This window comes from Trametes versicolor (genome assembly GCF_000271585.1).
Source record: "Trametes versicolor FP-101664 SS1 unplaced genomic scaffold TRAVEscaffold_1, whole genome shotgun sequence".
Lineage (NCBI taxonomy): Eukaryota > Fungi > Basidiomycota > Agaricomycetes > Polyporales > Polyporaceae > Trametes > Trametes versicolor.
In genome coordinates, this window is record NW_007360321.1 from 2,349,078 (window position 1) to 2,364,985 (window position 15,908).

Genomic DNA, 15,908 nt, shown 5'->3' on the forward strand with positions numbered 1-15,908 from the left:
GCTGAGGAACTGGCTTGTAGATGGCCGGATCGCGTCGGATATGAGGGAGAAACGCCTGACGTCAAGCATCGATTGTGCCCGGCATACCAAGCGGAATCCGTCCGAGCCTTGCCTTGTGGGGTGATAGTAGCCGGCTGTTAGGCGGGCGCTCCCAACGGGAGAAAGCCACATGAGCGAGGTCGAGGGCGATTCGGGAGCAGTTGCTTCCTATGAGTGACCGCTCATCGCGGGGGAGGGGAAACGTGGTCTGCGCCGCTCTGCGCATATCTGTATTCGGCATTGCGTTCAGGCCTTGGAAGACGCGTAGTGGCAGGTGATGCGGGCGGGGCAGCAGCGTGGCGCGTGCGCTGGCAGGCCACGTCGGCAGCCATTGGTCAGAAATGCCCGGAGACGATCCTTGTCCGAGGGGGTCCCTGTGCATGATCGTCATGCGGGTCGGGGCACGGCGCGTGGAGGTGGGGAAGGCCACGGGAGATCTGTGGACGGGAGGATTCCTCGGGGGATGGTCGCGCGCAGCATGCAGGGAACATTTCGACCAGTTGGATGGAGAAGATCTTCCGTCGGTGTGCGATGGGCCGTCTAGGCGGCCGCGCTCGGAGGCTTTTGGGTACTGAGGTTGGTCAGCCTTAACGTGTGCATGACTTCAGAGAACCCTAGACGATCCCGAATCACCATCTCGTCAGTTTTTCATCCAACTTTGCGCCTCGAGTCCGAGCGCAACTTCAGCGATGGATGGGGCCTGCTCGACGCCGTCGCGAACCTTGTCGACGTCTAGGCTAGAACGATGGGACCTGGGGAGTCTCAACCCGGTTTCACCCTCGCCCACACGCTTCTTGCTGTTACAAGAAATGAAAAAAGGGGATTGGGTTGCCTGCGGAATTTCTGCATGTCCTTAATATCTTCGGCCACTGACGGGGATTGAGGCTCGCAGCGACAAAGAGACTGTCATGGGTACCCATTCGATGTTCAGCGCCTGTCTGTTTCTCCCTCGCAGATTCGACTCACTCCAGTTCCCACGGGGGTCTTCACCACTCCGTACACATAGGTCCAACCTCCCTTCGACAAGAACGATTGTCCTCCGCCTCCGAACGTGAGACTAGTTTACGAGAATTTTGCGTTGTCGACCGACCGAAATGTGGACGCGACGGTCAGCGCGTGACGGTGACGGTGTATATTACAGACGCGTGACCCGTGACTGTCGCGCGTCTGTGACTGTGGCAGTGGGGGAGACGCGCGACGGCTCGACCGGTCACCACAAGTCACCACACCGTCCCTCCTCCAGCCGGGAGAAGGCACCGGCGACAGCACTGAGACCGTTCCTCGCCCTTCCACCCCTCTCTGCTTAGCTCGACCACAGCGCATCGTGCTCACCTTGCTCTTGGCGATGCCGCCGCGTCCTTTACCAGACATTCTCGTCTCTGGGCGGCCATCTCGCGATGGTTACCGTGTTCTGACGCCACGGACACCTCATTCACGCGCCGGACGCGCCGAAGAGGGCTTCACCGAGGTCGAACTCGAGGAGTTCCAAGATGAGGAAGCGCGCGAGTATCGCAAAAATACTCAGTCCCAACCACTGCTTTCTTCAAATCCGCGCGAGGCGGGCTACAGGAGTCGCGGAGATGAGGAGCCACGGACAAAGGGTGGCCTGCTCAGTCCCAAGAACCTGTTCAGCAACCTGCCACTACTTGCTGGGACGGTGTTGAGCCTCTTCCTCTTTGGGCTTGTGGTCGTGTCTATCAACCGTCCCGGAGCTCTCGAAGCTGCGTTTCTGCAGTCTCCAGAAGAGTTCTTTGAGTCGGGAGAGCCGGTCACACCAGAGAACGAACACACTGCACGTCCTATCTACAAACCTCCGCCTCTGCCCACACCATCTATAGTGGAAACACGTCCCCCACCAGACCTTCTCATATCCTACGAAAACTACACCAGTTTCCCGCTGACCGGCGACCAATACCGGCATGAGTGCGCGACGCTCATGTCCGGTTTCATGCACCACGGCGAATATTGGGAGGAGCCCCGCATGGGCACACACGATGTTGTACATCACGACGACGTTACGAACTACCATATGGCAGAGGGCCAGCGAACCCGCGTCTGCAAAAGCACTATCACCTATCTGCTCGATGGCCATGTCGGCCTTATGGCGGACCTTGCGCTAATGGCACAGGCCGCGGCCTTTGCGCGGGAGGTGAGTACGACATACCGCCTACTCCGCTCTGCAATGAACGTATGATTGATCTCTACGCAGCGTAATCGGACATTCTTTGTAGATGATACACATTGGACCCGCGGCAAGTGAGTCTCCGGAGGTGGTGCGAATGCCGGGTGGTACTATGACGGCCGCTCTGATACATTACGCAGGTGGATCGACCATTTCCAGCCCGTCGAAGGTCTTGACCCGGGACCGGAACCTGGATGTCTACCGCCCCCTCGGGAAGGTATGGAACCCACCCCACACTCCGCTCGATATTTGTGTTGACACAGCCATACCGCGCCTTCCGCAGAACTGGTTGCATGCCCAAGAACAGCGAGGTGCGCGCCCTAGTAATTCGTGTACTTCTTTTGCTCATCCGTGCGACAGACACTGGGTGGGTTCTTCCGACGTCGGACCCCACCACGAACGCTGAGCTCATTGAGTTCTGGCTTTTAGGTTATAAGCTCTCGCACCGCCGAGTTCCACATGGGGCATCCGTTCGCCGAAGAATACGAGGACCCGTACGTACAGGCGCTGTTCTCAGTTACCACACGGCTTCTCACACCAGCGCCGTCGCATCATCCCTGCGCATCGATAAAATTATAGCTATGGACATGGCATGCACCGCCTGCGGCCGATCTACGAACGCGCCCTAAAGTCGTTCGAGGAGGTCATCCGGCCGAACGCCCACCTCGCCGAGCTCATCCGAAGCGCACGCAAGGAGGTTGCCGAGCTGCTTTCATTGCCCTCGCTCCCGGTCGGAGACCCCAACGCCGACGGCGTCTCGAGCAACGCCGCGACGACCGCGCAACAGATGTACATCGGCGTGCACATTCGCAAGGGCGACCGCAGACCCGAAGGGTACATGTTCTACCCGGACAAGCAGGTCCCGCTCGAGAACTACGTCGCCGGGGCGCGCGAGACTTGGGACAGGCTGTACGCCAACGCTAACGCGTCGGGCACGCCCGCCGCCCCCGCTACGCGCGCACAGGCCGACGTGTCCTCTGGCCGACCCGACCACTATCCGGCGGCGCCCATAACGTGGCTCGCGTCGGACTCGCCCCCTGCAGCGCGCGATTTTGTCGCGGCGTTCCCTCCGGCAACGGCCGTGTTCTCGCTCGAACACAACACGAATCCGGCGTTGCGGGCGCTCGCCCCGAAACACGCTTATGTCCAGGGCGAGTTCGACCAGGACCCGCTCGATGAGCGGATACGGCTGACGAGGGGTATGATCGTGGACTTTGCAATGCTGAGCGGGATGTGGGCGTGGCCGGGAGAGATTTTGCCTGCGGCAGTCGTCTGCGGACTGGGGTAAGTCTCGGCGGTTTACCTTAACATGTCACAGCACTCACATCTGACGCGTACTTGCTTAGCTCGAACGTATGCCGCATGGCAGCCCTTGGATTTGGTTTTGACCGTGCATTTGGGTTTGACGGGAATGGGGACTACGCCATGGGACAGGTTAATCGCAAGCGACGGCGATGGGTGGATGTCGATGTGGACGGACGAATCGAGCCGGAGTGGCTGGCGTTCGAGTTCCATTGAGTTGTGGGTGATCTAGCTGGACATTATCGGATGTATAAAATGCGCCCTATATATTAGTAGCATCTTGAACATAGGATGCTTCGGACTTTGCGAATGCTCAGACACATTTGTTCGGGACGCGATCGGGTAGGCGCGCGTTTGGTCAGGTGCTGGGAGCGACCTGCCTAATGGAAACGATTGCGCCTCGCTTGAGAGCGGAGCGGCAGAGAGCAGCATTGCGGCACTCCGAGTCTTTCGACTCGGCCGCTTCAGTATCTTCTTGCCCACACCTTGGCTACTACCACTACCTGCCTCAGCTGCGCGACGCTCCTGGGTCTTCATCACGACACAATACTGCGCCTGTCGCCCGCTCTGCACATCTATACGAGTCCACGCCTAGTGTATGACCTCACGAAGCCACATCTGCTAACGTTGCTATACCCGAACTTGTGCCTGATACACTGGCACACCGGCCAGGCTCCGTATACCGCCTGACATCCTGCTGAACGTGGCAAAAGCCCCATAGCTGTACGATGTGGGAACGCACGCTCCAGGACCTCATTCGCGGCCTGCGCGCCAACAAGAAGGATGAGAGCAAGTTCATCGCCCAGGCCGTGGACGAGATCCGCAACGAGATCAAGAGCAAGGACATGGAGATCAAGGCCGCCGCCGTGCTCAAGCTCACATACGTACGTGCTTTGCATCCAGCGCCGCGGCGCGCTCACCGTGCAAGGCCGCGGCTGATTGACCGCCTAATAACTCGCGCGCAGTTGCACATGTTGGGGTACGACATGTCCTGGGCATCGTTCCATGTCGTGGAGGTCATGTCGGTTCCGCGGATACACCTCAAGACGATCGGGTACCTCGCCGCGGTGCTGTCGTTCCAGCAGGACACGGATGTGCTCATGCTTACTACCAATCTCCTTAAGAAGGTGAGTTCTCACCTGAGAGTCGCGTTTGTGTGTAACGTACTCACACGCGAGGATAGGACCTCGGTTCAAGGCCCGAGGACGTCGCTGTCGCGCTTAACGGCCTATCACAGATAGTAACACCAGAGCTGGCGCGGGACCTTGCGCCAGAGCTCATTGCGATGCTCAACCATTCGCGGCCGCACATACGGAAGCGCGCAGTACTCGCGCTCTACAAGGCTATCATCCGATACCCGGAAGTCCTTCCGCAATGTATGACCCGACTACGAGAGAAGCTAGACGACTCAGATGATGGTATGTATGTCCAAAGCGTCTACTCCCACTGTTCATAATTTGACACCCTGTCCAGGCGTAGTGGCAGCGACGGTCAATGTCCTGTGCGAACTGGTACACCAGAATCCAAGGGATTACCTACCATTGGCGCCTCAGCTGTTCCACCTATTGACAACCTCCTCGAACAATTGGATGCTGATCAAAATTATCAAACTTGTGAGGCACACTCCGCTCCTGGGAGGAAGTACTTTCACCTGATGCACTCTATAGTTCGGGACTCTGACCCCACACGAGCCTCGACTGGTGAAGAAGCTACAGCCTCCCATCACAGACCTCATCTCGACCACTTCAGCAATATCCTTGCTGTACGAGTGCGTTCGGACATGTATAATCGGGGGCATGCTCCAGGGCTACGGCGGAAGCCAGCTTGCCAGGACGTGCGTTACCAAACTAGCGGGCTTCTTGCAAGACCGAGACCAAAACTGTAAGCTTAGACGCGCTTATACACACACCTTGCGGGACAGGTCGATGACCGGACCCTCTAGTGAAGTACATCGCGCTGCTGGCATTGGTCAAGATCGTGCCCACGCACCCAGAACTTGTAGCGGAGTACCAAGACATGATTCTTGCCAGCGTCAACGACGAAGACATCAGCATCCGCATGCGCGCGCTCGACCTTGTGTCGGCCATGGTCTGTTCCCCGTCTCGCTAATATTGCAATCGTATTCACGCGCGCCGTTAGGTTAGCCGACACAACCTTCAGCCAATCATCCAACACCTACTCTCTCACCTCGTCAAGAGCGAGCCCTCCGCCCTGCCTTCGGCGTCCGAAGCGCTTTCACAGTTTGCAGGTTCTACACAGGCCCCGCCCGTCAAGCCCGGCGTATCACCCGCGCAGTCTCCGGCATACAGGCTGACGCTTGCCCAGCGCATCCTGGCGCTCGGTGCCCAGGACGTGTACGACAACGTCACAGACTTCGAATGGTATATTTCCGTCCTCGTTGACCTGGCATACGTTGGGCGCGTGAATGTGGGCGCCGAAATCCGGGAGCAGCTCGTCGACATCGCGGGGCGTGTGCGTGGCGCGCAGCGCTACGCCGTGCAATTCATGCTCAAGCTTCTAACGGATGATGCGTTCCTGCACAACGCGCCCGAAGATGGTGGCTGCCCCGAGGTGCTGTGGGCGGCTGCGTGGATATGCGGCGAGTACTGCAGGTGAGCGCTCCGGTCTCCTCGATTTCGTGCACTGCGGTCGGCCAATTACTGAATGCGCCAGTGAGCTCGCCGAGCCACAGAAGCTCCTGTCGCACCTACTCCAACCGGGCATCAACACGCTCCCGCCGGATGTCGTCGCCGTGTACGTGCAGGCGGCACTGAAGGTCTTCGGGTCCTGGGCAGCTGAGCTCGCCGAGCGCTGGGACGATGACGATTTGCCCCGTGTCCAGGGCGTCGTCGGCGACATCCTCGAGCGCCTCCAGAGCTTCGCGGCCCATCCGGACATCGAAGTACAAGAGCGGGTACGTCGCGATCCGCCTGGCGCTTGCCCTTGTGCTCGCCCCCTTGCCCTGGGGCCCGAGGACACGGCGACTGACGTGCGTTTCTTCGCAGGCGGCTGAGGCGCTCCAGCTCTTCGCATTCATACGTGCGGACCTCGCTTCACACAAACCCAAGCCGCGCGCGGATGCGCTGTACGGTGACGCCGGCGGGAGCGGCTTCGGAGAGTCTGAGTCTGCTGAGCCGCGCTTCCCGAAGAGCCTCTACCTCCTCAAGCCGCTATTTAGCGCACACCCTCTCAACGCTGTCGCACAGGGTGCACAAGCAGTCCTTCCCGTGCCTGACGGGCTTGACCTCGACGTCTGGATTGTGCCCTGGCAGGAAGAGACCGGCCCCGTGGCCGACTTGGGCGAAGACACCGAGGGCAAGAAGGTGAAGAAGGGCAAGAAGAAGGACAGGGATGCCGGGAAGACGAAGCGTAAAGGAAAGGCGAAGGCCATCCTCGACGGTAACGGCGACTACGACGAGGACGGGGCGCGCAGCGCGTCTCCGACGCCCGTAGCCGAGACCGCGGAGGAACGAGCAGAACGGGAGCGGGTGAGCGATCTCATCCCCGTGCGTGTGGCGTGTATGCTAAAGACCGAACTCGTCCCCCTTCCGCGTCTGCTCCGCCTGCGCAGAGGAAGGCGGAGCGGCTAGAGCGCCTGCGGGACGACCCGTACTACCTCATGGACGACCGGCCTTCATCGACCCGCGCGGCGAGTATGAACGCCGCAGACGTAGACGCCATCCCGGTGGTCAGACTCGACGACCTGCCGCCGCTGTCCGCACAAGGTTAGCCTTCGCCCTCCTTTCCCCGTGCCACCACCATCAGCGTGGGGCTTTGGAAATCGTGCTGACACGCGTGTATATTCAGCGGCGACACCGCGCTTCCCTGGGTTGCGCAGCTCACCGACCCCGGCAGCGCAGACCTTCGTCATCGACAAGACTGGGGAGATGCCTGAGGGCGCCGTGGCGCCCCCGCGGTCCGCGGCGGGTACACCCAAACCCGCGTTGCTTGGGAACGGCCATGGGGCGGCTGGCGCAGCTGCGCCGCCACCATCGCGCTTCGCGCCGTATGACCTCGACGTCGACGAGCCGCGCCCGGGGACGCCGCAGCCTATCAAGGTCACGCGGGCGAAGAAGAAGGCGTCGGGCGGGGGCAAGAAGGAAAAGAAACGGACACCTAAGACGGATGGCACTAGCACGCCCGCAGCGGCGCCGTGAGCGCATGTAAAGATGATGCAAATACACGTTTGTTTCTTTGTTTCGATTACTGGTATGGTGATGGAAAAAACTATGGTATACATCGTCGGTAGTACTGCAGTGCCGGACAAGAGGGTGCGCCAAGACGGGGATGGTGGGACGGTGGTGGGAATACATGCAGTCGCACGATTAGTAACAGTGCATGGCTAGGTATGTGTATGGAACGGCGGGGATGATGACGGGACGTGCACGACCGGGGATAGGAGAAGCTGGTAGGGCCGATGATCGTCCAGGAGCAGTAGCAAAGGACAGCAGGGAGGCAAAGTATGGATAAGGGCCGATTGTCCGCAGGGCACCGAGCGCAGATGTGGCAACAAGGCTCATCGGTCTTCGTCCACCCGCTCGACCGAGTCCACGATCTCGTTGATAAGCTCTAGGGTGACACCCGGTATAATGCGTTCAGCGTCCGTGAAGGAGCGCTGCAGGGCGCTGAGCGCCACCCGCGCCTCCTGCGTTGAGACCCGCGGGAACAGCTGTGTTCGCAGCGGGCGTATCTCCGTCAGTCCAAAGCTATATTTGCGGGTGCATGGATGGGGCAAGACGCACCGATGCAATGGCTGGTAATACAACCGAATCGAGCATGGTCGTGTCTGGCAAGTCGTCATCGGCCTCGCGGTGGCTCGCGTAATCACCATTGTAATCGTCCTCGTCTGATGGCTCGCGGCTGAGCCCGTTGGGCCCGTGTCGAATGGTCGCCTGCTGGTCAAATCGTTTATGTGCCGTGGTAGCTGGCGCGGACGGCGGCAGGGGAGGGAGCTCGCCCTTCGTGTTGACACTCGTCGCGACTGAAGATGTATCTGACACCCCGCGCCGCCCGGCAGTGAAGGTAGAGCTAGAGTTGGAAGAATCCTCCGATGGTGTCCTGCCATTCATCTCCCAGGTGAGCGGTGGACCAGAGACCTGTACCGGGTTCGGCTGCCCGCGCCCCACGGTACCGGCATGGCGTACTGTGCCGAAGTCCCAAAGATCCTCGGGGTCTGAACCGCCGTTCCTACCACGACGCATCGCGTTAGTGGTGGTGCATGCTGGCATGATGGACGGGTAGATGTACGTACATCTCCTCAGCGTGATGCCGCTCTTCCTCCTCGACCTTGTCACCGCCCTCAGCCTTCCAGCGTTCGTGGCGTTCGATGAGTTCCGTCAGGTAGCTCGTCTTCTTGGCCATACGAATGAATTTGTGCTTGAGAAGTTCCCGGGCAGTTGGGCGCTGATGTAGTGTTTTAGTCTGGGAACAGCTTCGCAGCAATGAATGAAACTGACGTCCTTCGGGTCACGCTGCAGACAGCAAGATACGAACTCGCGGAACGCCCTTGTGAATGGACCTTCCAGCGTCGGCGGTGGGTTCTTCGGGATCAGGAAGAGGACCTAGTACGGACCATGTCATGAGCGGCGAACGGGAGGCGATGCATGGCACAACGAGGAACTCCGACACGCACCTTCATGGGATGGAGCTCAGCATATGGCGGTTCGCCTTTTGCCAGTTCAATCGCCGTGATACCCAGACTCCAGATGTCGGCTTTGTGGTCGTAGCCGCTCTGCTTGATAACTTCTGGTGACATCCAGTACGGCGTCCCTACAAACGTATTCTTCTTCGCAGACAATGTACCCGACAGCTGCCCCGAGACACCGAAGTCCGCCAACTTTACGTCACCGTTGGCCGACAGCAAGATGTTCGCGGCTAGAGGGTGGTGTTAAATTGAAGGTGTAATTTGGGATCCTTGACAAAGGCGCATACCTTTGATGTCTCGATGGAGCTTTCCCTCAGTGTGAAGGTACTCTAAGCCCCTCAGGAGTTCCCGGACTATGATAGCAATATACTCCTCGCGGAACACGCCCGGTTTCATCTGCGCAGTCTATCAGACAGTTGCGTCCATGGCAAGTGGTGATGTCATACCAAGTCAGAGCACGAACCCCCTGAACAGTATCTGCGGATAAAGTTCAGTCTTGTAAGCATCAGCGAGCGGAGAAACACGTACTCCATGACAATCCAGAGGTGGGATCCCTTCAAGTATGAGCCATGGTATTTGGTGACATGCGGTGAATCGAGCTGGGACAGTATTTGAATCTCTTGCTGAATATCTTCAATCTCGTCCTCGGCACTCTCAAGATCTATGATCTTGATCGCGACGGTCTTTTGGGTACGCTTGTCATAGCTAGAGTGGGGGTATTAGGCGCAAGAATCACGGCGATAGGTGTCGAAGCAATAGAACATACCCTTTGTAGACCTCGCCAAAGGACCCCTTGCCTGTGCAGGGAGACCATGATGAGTGTGAAGCGCTCCGGAGATAATAGACGAACGATGCGAGTGATCTGCGCACCAATTCGGTCCTGTTTGACATAGAACTCCTCGGGATCCTGGCGTTGGTTCTCCTGCTCGGCCGTCAGCCGCTTGCAATATCGTGCGACCATCGCAGATGGGCTGAGGAGCAAAGACTCACCATTGATACCGAAGGACGGATGCGTTACTTAAGAGGTCGTAGATGGGGTCGTGAGGGATTGTCTAGATCCAAGCTAACGGCGGTGGAGAAGGCAGAGACGCCGGTGGGAGGTCGGGCAGTCGTGAGACAGCGTGAATGAGAGCACGACAAGCAATGCAAGATAATACAAGAACGGAGAGGCTGAGACGATGGGAGAGCGGACGAGAAGGAGGAGGAGGAAGACGGGCTGAGACTCAGAGATGTTGAGCAACGAGCGCCGAGCAGCCAGCCGCGTTCATCCCAATCCGGCCTGCCCAGAACCCGCGCCGTCCCGCAGCCCGGCGCGTCTGCCCCTCCTTGTCTTCTCCCCTCGCGTCCTCTCGCGTTTCACGCGTCGAATTCATCCTAGACCGCTCAGCTCGAGTCGCGCGTTGCACACAAGGTAGCAGATGCTCGGCCAGAAACGTCCGCTCTCTCCGGAATCTCCGCGCGCGAGCCGGGCCAAGACAAAGAGACATTCTGTCGCGCCACCTTTGGACATTTCCGATGACGACGAGGACACTCTCGAGTCCATTCTAGCGCAGATCAAAGCTCAAGAACAGAGCGAGGCTCTTGCCAGGCAGTTGCAGGAGGAATGGGATGCTCCCGGTCCCTCAAACCCGAGTGGCGCGGGTGCTCGTAACAGCAATTCTGCCTCTGACGATGTTATAGTCATTTCCGACGATGAAGAAGAAGATGACGAGACCATTGCACGCCGCCTTGCAAAACAATGGGAGCTCGAGGAAGTCGTGCCCGTTCGTACGTCAGAGACTCAGAGCTCGTCAAGTAAACTCTCGAACTCCAAGGGCAAGGCGAAAGTTCAATCCACGACTACAGCCGTTCCAACCCCCACTTCAGCATTGGAGCAGTATAGGGTGCTGTTCACTGGGACGCGGATCTGTTCGTGCGGCGTCGCACTCCCCTCCCCTCGAGGTCATGTAAGTCCGCAGTACTCTACCGCAGCCACTAGCGCCGTCTAAGATGTTCCGTAGGTCATGTATACCCAACAGGTCCCACCTCCCAATCTATTGCACTTGCTGCATGCCCCATGTAAATCGTGCCGCAAAAATCACTGTCGTGGCTGTCTGTCTTCTGTGTCGTGCTCGCTGTCGTGCAAAGGAAGAATGCAGAACGAAGATTGCCCCCTCGAAACGTGCTGCGCCGACGTGCGCGTCATTGCCCTCTTCGAAGCCTTGGGCGCGTTCGATAGGCAATACCTTGGAGAACGCGCGACTGCAAATGAGCGAGCTCGAGAAGCGGCCGCAAAGTTGCGCAAGACAGCCCCTGGCAGTAGCGTCGGCCCAGGCGGCACCGGATACGGCACAGGTCGCGGGGGTGCGTCGTACGGCGGCGGCTTCATCCATGCGATGGCGTATTCCAACCTTGATCATATAGGTTATCCCTCCTACCGGGCTCGAGGTCGGGGGCGGGGGCGACGAGGTAAAGCAGCGTTCATTTTGCCAGCTGACGACACCCCACAACGCGATCCGTTGGCGGCCCACTTCGACGAGATCATTGTTCGTGCGCTCCACACCATCACGAGCTATCTCCCCTCTCCGTACTCGGAGAATGCTCAAATCTACGACATGCTGCCTCATCCGGCCACCGGCACACTTCTCTTGCTGTCTCAATTGCCTGACTTGCTCGGTAGCCTGCTTCGGAACGATTCGGTCATGGACTGGATTGTGCGGATCGACGTCTATAGTGCGATGCTTGCGCTGCTCCGCAGGATGGCTGACTGCGAATTGACCCTCGAAGTACATTTGTCATTTTTATTGCGTTATGAAGTTATTGACATTGCGGTAGGTGTTGACTGCACCTCGATACGAGATGGCGAGAAGTTGTGGGCTTGAAGATTGGATGTGGGGCGACGGTGAGATCGTCTGGGAGACGAACAACTCGGATGACACGCTTGTGCCCGCGCCGCCTCTCTACGCGCACTTCAAGAAACTCACAAAACAATGCGAGGCATTCCTTGCGGGGGCGTCCAACATGCTCGATGGCGCAGGCGAGGGTGAGGACGTTGAAATGATGGTCAGGGCCACTTCGCTGTGCGGAGACATTATCGCGGTGAAGGACGACATCGAGCGCGCTATGGTCGCCATGGGCAAGGACCCTGCCACCATTCTCAGCGAGCGTCCCGCTACTCCCGGCTCAAATGGGTCCACCGGGAAGGGCAAGGGACGAGACCCTGCTATCGATTTGGAGCGTACGTATGCGCGTGAGTGCGAACGCCTCGCGTTCAAGCACGTCTCGCTGTCCCAGCCGAGCGCCCACGGAACTGGACTCGACTACCCCAACTACAACTACTCTCGCGAGCTCGCGCAGACAGCGAATGCGACGCGGAGCCCAAAGGACCGGCTACACCTCGTCAAGGAGCTCGCGGTGATGGCCACAAGCCTCCCTCCTGGAGTGTGGGTACGTGTGGACGAAGTACGGAATGACGCCATGTAGGTCCATGTTACGGCTCGGGGGTACGATCGCGATGGTTGACTTGCGATATATTCGCTCCACAGCAAGATCATGATTGCAGGGCCAGAGGGGACGCCGTACGCTGGCGGGCTGTTCGAATTCGACTGTTTCATCCCGCTCGAGTACCCCAACACGCCGCCGTTGATGCACCTTCGCACGACCGGGGGCGGCACGGTGCGCTTCAACCCAAACTTGTACAACAACGGCAAGGTCTGTCTGTCGCTTCTAGGAACGTGGCAGGGGAGGTGAGCTGCTGCGGGTTCAGGCTGCGGACAGTACTAAGAAGCGTGTCCACTGGCTGACTCTACGGACACGTAGGCCGGAGGAGGAATGGTCGCGCAAGTCGTCGCTGCTGCAGGTTGTCGTGTCTATCCAGAGCATGATACTTGTTGACTTGCCGTATTTCAACGAGTGCGTGGTGTCACCCCGTCTGCCTGGTCCCTGCTCACGGCTCGTGGCGCAGACCTGGTTTTGGACAAGCAAAACCAACCAACCCGGCAAGCATCCAGTATAACAAGAACATTACTCTTCAAACAACCCGCTGGGCGATCGTAGACTGGCTCGAAGACGACAACAGATACAGCCTGTGGGGGGTAAGCAACCTGCAGGAGCATAACGAACCAATACTCACCGGTGCTGATACATCCACATAGGAGGTGATCGCATCCCACTTCCTCACCCGTCACGACAAAATCAAGAAGTGGTATGTCTTTGGGTTCTTTCATGCATCAACCTCATTCTGAGGCACCTCCCAGCATCCAAGAATGGGCCACCCAAGAGCCCGCTATCCGCAAATATCGCGCTGGGATGTCGGCCGCGAGCTACATGCCGATGGGCCCTGGTGCTTTTCTGCCTCCGCCTCTACCACCCTTAGACGCCATGGAAGAAGATGCGGACCTTCTCATGGACTCGTGGGGCCCAGCGTACCCTATCTCCTCCGCGAGTGCCTTTAGCGGATTGATGTACAACGGTCACGCTCGTGCTAGACGTCAGATCGGTCTGGCGACTACGATAAGTCAGCCAACGGCCGACCTCCTCACGCAATACGAAGAAGGAATCCAGAAGATACGGCGGTGGGGGCTCACGGACACGGGAGATCACTAACGCGCTCGTACACAACTATCAAATTTTCGGTGCATCGTCCTGTATTTTTAGCGTATCACGGTCAATAGAGCGGACGCTGGCCGTCCACCTACTTTGCAAGCACTGAAGAGACTGCCGCCTTCGGAACAGGGGCTGAAAGAAACGACCACACTCGTGCTGCTCGTCTTACCGGATATAGATACGCACCCGAGAGGGTGCTTCGGATGGCGGAGTAGGGGATTGCGCGATATCGCTGGGCTCCGCGACGCAGACGTGAAGGCCCTGCGGGGGGCGTGCGCGTCAGGAGACTGTACGGGCACATGGCCGCCGTGGAGGAATGAAGAGAGCGTGGTGGGGTCGGGAGTGGATGTGGGACAACGTGGGCGGGAGTGTGAGAGCGGCAGCGTACGTCCCCTTGAGCCACGACTGTTCTGTCGATGAGCCATTGCTCACGAGGGTCTTCATCCCGATTTGACAAGATTTGTAGTCGTGGATTGGACGATGCTTTCGAGTCTCGACGGTGTCAGTGCCTGCTGGCTGACCCTGGCTGCGGCGCATTGATTGAGCGGATATGTGGCTTAATGGCCGCAGTCACGCACCATTTAATGACCATGTTCGATTGTGCTGACCCTTGCTGCAATATTGAACCTGTGGACGCCGACGATCGTTGAGAGTGACTTCCTATGCATCAGGTGGCTTGTGTGTGTAATTGGACGGGAGCGGTTGGACGTACCGATGCGATCCCTGGACAAGTCGACAGCGCTGAGACTCGCAGCGGAATGTTCAGCGATGCGATTGCCTAGAGCCCCCTAAGTAGTCTGCCTTCTCGAGGAATTTCCACGGGGCGGGGTTCTACTGAGAGCGAGCGAAGCTAGACTGACGTCGGGCGTTGTTGAGGGTTCGGGAATTGTTGCCAGGGCGCGGTGGGTTGTGCTCCGAAGAAATCCCAGTTCCTTTGTACTAGTCAACCCTTTGATAGCATAGAGAAGCTTACGTCTCAACAAGCCAAGTGGAGAATGAGAGAGAATGAGTATTGAGGTTCAAAACAAGCTACTCGCCGCTTGCATCGTGACCAGTAGAAGTATCCTTTGTAATAAGCTATCAGCACTATCCCGTGGTATCAGAAGGTTTTGGCGCACCAAATGTTCGTTCGGTCTGACCGGGCTCTATCTATACCTCTGGCGAAGCGAAAATAGGCAGCGATTGTCTCCGGCTTCGGGTATAGGATTGCATATCGGTTAGAACACCCGACCGTTATAGCCAGTACTTATGTGTACTGGTATACGACTTGAGCTGGCGAATACTTATGTGTATACCTCTACACATGCGCAGTGAGCATCGATAGCACGCCGTGTCATTACCAAGTAGTACACAAACCCGTACCCTTGACAGTTGCAGTTCCTTTGAGCTGACGCGAGGCCAAAATGGCCGGGCTCTTCTGGATGAGTCCGTCTGGAATCCGAAGATTGTGGAGTTGGACCTAAAGATGATGAGTGCCTAGCTTAAGTGTGGGTGCAAGAAAATAGACAGTGCTCGCGTGCTTTTTATAGCTGAAAGGCTTTATTTTTGAGCTGCAGTGCCTCAGTCTGTACGCTGTAGTCTTTATCTGCAGGTGGTTCGTAGAAGGACTGGAAGTTCTAGCTGGCCGCCGGTACCGTTCAGGCTCGGGTTACTATCTCGAAGTCGGAGACAACCGGACCGGCGTGTGCGTGAGATCTCGAAATTATATCCAGTGACCAGTCTCAAGTTGGACGAATGCGCCTCACCAAGTGCGAGACATGGCGACGGCTGGTCGGGTACCTTCGTAACATAGGATGATATGGCTGGTAGCGAATGTCGGCAAAAATACGGGAGAATAGCGGGAGAGGAAGCGCAGAGCCGCGGACCAACAACTTGGGTGCATCGCTACCGCCAGATTGTGGATCCACTACTTTGGGTTGATTCCCGGATTTGGCAACCCAGTACGTTGGAACGGATGCCACCTCTCCTCTCATGCACAAAGTATCGACCAACTACGCAGATACACGACGGCATGTTGTTCTTGGAGCGCTAGAGCTATGCTAGGATGGATGAAGACGCCGTTTCTACAAGACACACCTTTCAAACTAAACGCCGGCAGTACCTGCGGACCTGTACCACGGTAAACATAGGGATGGGCGCTAGTGAACTCTCCAAACC

General features: G+C 58.0%; 4 protein-coding genes across 4 annotated transcripts; 3 read left to right on the forward strand and 1 right to left on the reverse strand.

The window, feature by feature from the left end:
• The first annotated feature begins 1,295 nt into the window (after positions 1–1,295).
• On the forward strand, positions 1,296–3,852 carry TRAVEDRAFT_139356 (uncharacterized protein). The gene is made up of 8 exons (XM_008034741.1): positions 1,296–2,188; positions 2,249–2,295; positions 2,362–2,438; positions 2,505–2,532; positions 2,582–2,588; positions 2,651–2,715; positions 2,801–3,505; positions 3,568–3,852. Exons 1-8 carry the CDS (start codon positions 1,385–1,387, stop codon positions 3,737–3,739), a joined length of 1,905 nt encoding a protein of 634 aa, XP_008032932.1. The 5' UTR covers positions 1,296–1,384; the 3' UTR covers positions 3,740–3,852.
• Positions 3,853–4,251: 399 nt separating this feature from the next.
• Positions 4,252–7,680, forward strand: TRAVEDRAFT_41901 (Ap3d1 protein; the record flags this gene model as incomplete). The annotated part of the gene is made up of 11 exons (XM_008033971.1): positions 4,252–4,407; positions 4,489–4,650; positions 4,707–4,941; positions 4,997–5,136; positions 5,191–5,404; positions 5,466–5,611; positions 5,663–6,135; positions 6,197–6,437; positions 6,529–7,029; positions 7,095–7,248; positions 7,331–7,680. The coding sequence occupies 11 exons, from the start codon at positions 4,252–4,254 to the stop codon at positions 7,678–7,680; spliced, it is 2,772 nt and encodes a 923-aa protein (XP_008032162.1).
• Positions 7,681–7,742: 62 nt separating this feature from the next.
• Positions 7,743–10,347, reverse strand: TRAVEDRAFT_158819 (Pkinase-domain-containing protein). Its single transcript, XM_008034742.1, has 11 exons — positions 10,158–10,347; positions 10,038–10,089; positions 9,934–9,964; positions 9,696–9,872; positions 9,614–9,644; positions 9,455–9,563; positions 9,156–9,397; positions 8,980–9,084; positions 8,775–8,926; positions 8,266–8,710; positions 7,743–8,192 (listed from the first exon to the last, which is right to left on the reverse strand). Exons 1-11 carry the CDS (start codon positions 10,158–10,160, stop codon positions 8,040–8,042), a joined length of 1,500 nt encoding a protein of 499 aa, XP_008032933.1. The 5' UTR covers positions 10,161–10,347; the 3' UTR covers positions 7,743–8,039.
• Positions 10,348–10,517: 170 nt separating this feature from the next.
• TRAVEDRAFT_158823 (uncharacterized protein) lies at positions 10,518–13,837 on the forward strand. Its single transcript, XM_008034743.1, has 8 exons — positions 10,518–11,113; positions 11,168–11,932; positions 11,982–12,625; positions 12,692–12,892; positions 12,966–13,058; positions 13,111–13,240; positions 13,301–13,350; positions 13,403–13,837. The coding sequence occupies exons 1-8, from the start codon at positions 10,586–10,588 to the stop codon at positions 13,749–13,751; spliced, it is 2,760 nt and encodes a 919-aa protein (XP_008032934.1). The 5' UTR covers positions 10,518–10,585; the 3' UTR covers positions 13,752–13,837.
• The last annotated feature ends 2,071 nt before the right edge of the window (positions 13,838–15,908 follow it).